Source organism: Prunus avium, chromosome 3, assembly GCF_965620075.1.
Source record: "Prunus avium chromosome 3, drPruAviu1.hap1.1, whole genome shotgun sequence".
NCBI lineage: Eukaryota > Viridiplantae > Streptophyta > Magnoliopsida > Rosales > Rosaceae > Prunus > Prunus avium.
This window is the reverse complement of record NC_142286.1, coordinates 10,191,035-10,195,858: the sequence shown is the minus strand read 5'-3', so window position 1 is coordinate 10,195,858 and position 4,824 is coordinate 10,191,035. Positions and strand designations below refer to the sequence as shown.

Genomic DNA, 4,824 nt, shown 5'->3' with positions numbered 1-4,824 from the left:
AAGGACTTCCCTCTGGCAAGCCGATCATTATCTGCACACACACAGAGAAGAAAGCAGTGGGTAAGACCTAAGGCACTGGTGTGATACTGGCCGAAAGCCCTCCGATGCTAAAGTTAGTTGAATGAGAATGGAGTTAACTATTGACAAAGCAAGGGCATAAGTGTCAAGTAGCTGTTACCCTGCACCCTGGGGGTAAAGGACTCTATTTATAGAGGTTTTGGGTGTCCTCTTGGTGTGAAGTTTCGATGTGGGACTCATGGGAGTAGCCTAGGAGGATGCCACGTGTCCTAGTGAATATGCCAATGAGGAACTTGAGAGATTCTTGCAAGATGCCTTCTCGGAGGCTGAATCAGCAAGGGGTGCCGAGGGCACTTATCGACTGTCGACTGTGGGCCTGTGCGAGTGGGCCAGCTAGCGTGCAATTGGTCGTGGGTGCCAAGGGTACCTACTGATTGTGAGGCTGGGCTTGCCAACGTGGGCTACTGGGTCATTCTGGGTGTGGAATTAGTCGTGGGTACCAAGAGCACCTATCGATTGTAAGATTGGCTGGCCAGCGTGGGCTACGGGGCGCTGCTTGGTGTCAGGTCCCTTCCACTTGTCATGGCATAAGAGGCCGGTCATATATGGTACAAACAACCCTAAAATAAATTTTAAAAAGTTTAAATATGTTTTTAATATTGATTTTGGATTTTAAAGTTTCTAATAGCTAAATTTACTAAAATATTCATGCCACATAAGCAAACTTAACGGTTTCATGAATGGAAATGGATGGAAGTAGTAAAGTGAGAAAATTTGAGCAATTTTTAGAGATTATGGGGGTTAAGTGAGAAATTTTCAGTTTCAAAGTGTAAATTGAGACCGAGTGCCTGTTTCAGGGGGTTAAACAGTAATTAAGCCTTTTTTTAACTTGTTAACTGGTTCTCAAGTTAACAGGTTTCCTACTTTTTCCTCTTCCGTTTTTCCTTTCTTTTGCTTTTTTAGTTTTAAAATTTTATGATTAATCTTTTAATTGTTCAAAAAATATCCATAAAATTTCTATAAAATTTCAAACTTCTTACCTATTCTTTTATTTTGTTATTTCTTAAATGTGATAAATTATTATACGGCACTAGAATGACTACATGGTATAGTTAGTTCACGTGTTATAATATGAATGAACAATAAAATTATGGATCAATGAACCTTAAGATTAACATAAAGTACTTTGTTAATTAAGCTTAACATAAAGTACTTTGTAGTTCGTTACTTATCCACAATACAATTGACGAATCTCATTACAACATTTCATATCAATGACTTCAATCAAGCCTTTTATGATAAGTATATGCTAGCCCTCCGTTCAAATATGCAGGGCAGGACTCAATTTGGAAACCCAATAGCAAGCTTTGCTCGCAAGTCCTTCCGCAAGATTTTGCCAGATGGCGACTTTGGAATGGCTTCGATGAAAAATACTCGATTTAATCTCTTATAAAATACAACCTGCGTACAAAGACAAACAAATATTAGTGGCAATTCATACTCAACCAGGCCAATTAGGCAACCTGCCCTAATAAAATCCAACAACAGATTGATGCAGCCCATGATAGAAAGAACAATTTTTAGCACTAAAAAAATATTTAATTACTGTGGGAAAAAAGAAAAAAATAAAGTTACCTGTTTTGAGATAAATTGCTTGATTTCATCCTCAGTGATCTGAGCATTTTTTGACCTTACCACAAATGCAACCGGTACCTCTCCAGCTGCGTCATCCTTCATTCTGAAATCATGTTATATATAATGTCAAAACAATAAATTATTGTATGTGCCGGTTATATATAATTTGTTTTTTTATACAAAATGCACGTGAATTTTAAGATGGAAAAAAAACATGCGTTCAATTTTACGTCCGTATTGCGAGAGAGATGTTATATGTTCATCATAAATTAATGACTTACGGGACAACAGCAGCATCAGAAACACTAGGATGGGTAACGAGCAAGGCTTCAAGCTCAGCAGGGGCCACTTGAAACCCTTTGTATTTGATGAGTTCCTTCAACCGATCAACAATGAAGAGCTCTTCGTCATCATCAATGAAGCCTATATCGCCTGTATGAAGCCAACCTTCCTTGTCTATGGTTGCCCTTGTGGACTCAGGATCATTAAGATAACCTGAGATTAATTTATGAAAGCCAATCAAAGTCATTAATTAATAATTATGTAATTACCAACATTTTAATAAATATAGTATTTGCCAATGCCTATTATGCAATCAATAATTTACTCTAAGTTAATCTTACCTACGAGAAGGGGATTCAAATTTGCGTACAAATAGGCGGATTTACTGTCCTAACCAGCTGGCTTAACCCACATTTGTACATCCTAAATTACTTTGGATAAAGCTATAGATTTTATTTATAGTTCGTACCAAACCTAAAGTTCGTACATCCTACATTACTTTCGAAATTATTACATTTAAGTGACATGAAGCAGGGAAAGAAAAATTATATTAATGTGTATGAACGACTGTATCAAACACCACTCTTAGATAATTCGATGACAATAAAGCCGATGTGGAATTTATATTTGGGACATGTACATGGTGTATTAATTATTCAACATTTTTGACTACTAATTTTCTTAAATCATATACAAATATGAAGCAGTAGAAGGCAAGGCATACCTTTCATGATTTGGTCACCTCTAATGCAAATCTCTCCAGGCTGGTTGCGTGGCAAAGAAGCTCCAGTTTCAGGGTCAACGATCTTGAGTTGGGCATTTCTGACGACAGTGCCACATCCCCCTGGCTTCACCTCAAAGGGTTGCTTGGCAAATGCCAATGACATTGTCAACACGGGGCCTGCCTCTGTCATTCCATATCCCTGCACGCATCATTCATTTTGGACCCGTTAATTTCAATCTAACAATGATTATTAAACTAATTAAAGATACTTCATCATGATTAGCAATTGAAAAGTCTCCCAAATGAACCAAAATGTGTTGGCCAGACTATTGGGAAAGGGAATTAATTTGGATTATACTATTAAATGGGTTATATATCAATCATAACAAATAATTTAATGTAAAATTTAGATTTAGTGTCACCTTCTGAAGTCTACCCTTTGAACAATACACCAATTCCTCAATAGACCAACATATAAAACACACATATATATATATATATATATATATATTCTAAGAGCGTACCAACACGACGACGTTTTGAGTAATGCTAACGTTAACAACTAAATAGTGTTCGAAATGTCGCAAAAAAAAAACATTATATATTGTAAAACTTGTCACATGTCAATGACTCAAAGTGGTAGGTAAACGAAGGACTCAAAGTGATAGGTAAACTTATTGATTGGTTTATATTCAGAACTCACCGGCCATCTATCAAAGGATGTACGCACTTGTGGTACAAGGTAACCCTACAAATGAAGACAAATTCTTTGTTGTCCCCATTTGTCGTTGGCATGACATTAATCTCTCATAACGTACGAGTCAAATCTGTGCAACCCACCACCAACTAATTTATACTTTTCTTATCTTTGCAAAACTCAGAGGAGTAAAGAGGGAAAGCGACTTCAAAACCAAATTTAAGTACTTAAATTTGTGGTTTTGGTTAATCGTAATTATGCTGTCCTAAATTCTAAATCCATAAAGCATGCTAACGACGTCGTTTCAAAAATATAAATAAAGAATATATTAATTAATTGTGTACATACCTGACCAAGTGTGACTTTAGGAAACTTGGCTCTCACAGTATCTTCAAGCTCCTTACCCAGAGGTGCCCCTCCACACTTGAGCACCCGAATCGACGACAAGTCGTACTTGTCGAGATCGGGGAACTTGGCGATCGACAGCACGATTGGCGGCACGATGGGGCAAATACTAACCTTGTGCTTCTCGATCAACCCCAACAGAGAAACAATCTCGAACTTGTTCATCATCAAAATGGCAGCTCCAGCTCTTAGCCCACAAAGCAACACCGAGTTCAAAGAATAAATATGGAAAAGCGGCAGCACGCACAAAATGACGTCTTCACTGCTGTAGTACAAGTTGGGATTCTCCCCATCCACCTGTTGGGCCACGCTGGTGACGAGCCCCTTGTGGGTTAACATCACCCCTTTCGGCAACCCGGTCGTCCCGGACGAGTATGGCAAGGCGACGACGTCGTTTGGGTCGATGTCAACCTCCGGCATGTCGTTTTCATCCGATTGGAGAAGCTCAGAGAAATGCAAGCAGCTGGGATCAGGTGGAGAGTCGACGCACATGAGCTTAATATCATGAACATCATCATGAGCGGCTGATGATGATGATGATGACAAGTCCTTCACTTTGTCGTAGTAACATGCCAAGGTGATGATGAGCTTTGCCTTTGAGGCTTTGGCTTGCTTTAGGATCTCCGCGGGAGTGAAGAAAGGGTTCGCTGCGGTGGTCATGGCCCCGCAAAACGAAGCTCCGAGGAAGGCGAAGACCCATTCCGGGGAGTTGGGGAGCAAGAGCATGATGACGTCGCCCTGTTGGACTCCGAGCTTGTTGAGCCCGGAGGCGACTCTGCGAGCTTTGAGCTCCACATCTGAGTACGAGTAGATGTCACCGGTGGTGCCGTTGATGATGCAGGGCTTGGAGCTCAAGTGGTTCTTGTCTTGGAAGACATAAGAATGGAGAGGGAGGTGTTTTGGGACGGGAATGTCGGGGAGTTTGGAGCGGTAAACGATGTCGTTTGGTGTTGTTTCAATTGCCATTAGGAACAATAAAAATGAAAAAGAGATGTTTCAAAGAGAAGAGAAAATAAAGAGAAGAAAAATGGATTTGAGCTTAATTGGTGCGTATGGGAAGGGG

General features: G+C 39.7%; 1 protein-coding gene across 1 annotated transcript; it reads right to left on the bottom strand.

Moving 5' to 3' along the window:
• Nucleotides 1-1,189: 1,189 nt before the first annotated feature.
• Nucleotides 1,190-4,824, bottom strand: LOC110746098 (4-coumarate--CoA ligase 1). The gene is made up of 5 exons (XM_021946313.2): nucleotides 3,705-4,824; nucleotides 2,660-2,858; nucleotides 1,935-2,148; nucleotides 1,654-1,756; nucleotides 1,190-1,479 (listed from the first exon to the last, which is right to left on the bottom strand). Exons 1-5 carry the CDS (start codon nucleotides 4,725-4,727, stop codon nucleotides 1,360-1,362), a joined length of 1,659 nt encoding a protein of 552 aa, XP_021802005.2. The 5' UTR covers nucleotides 4,728-4,824; the 3' UTR covers nucleotides 1,190-1,359.

Excerpts from the sequence above, each read along its gene's own strand:
- LOC110746098 (XM_021946313.2), bottom strand. The coding sequence starts at position 4,727 with ATGGCAATTGAAACAACACCAAACGACATCGTTTACCGCTCCAAACTC. Across the intron at positions 2,859-3,704 it reads CTAAAGTCACACTTGGTCAG|GGATATGGAATGACAGAGGC; the intron begins GTATGTACACAA and ends TGATGCGTGCAG. Across the intron at positions 1,480-1,653 it reads AGCAATTTATCTCAAAACAG|GTTGTATTTTATAAGAGATT; the intron begins GTAACTTTATTT and ends CTTTGTACGCAG.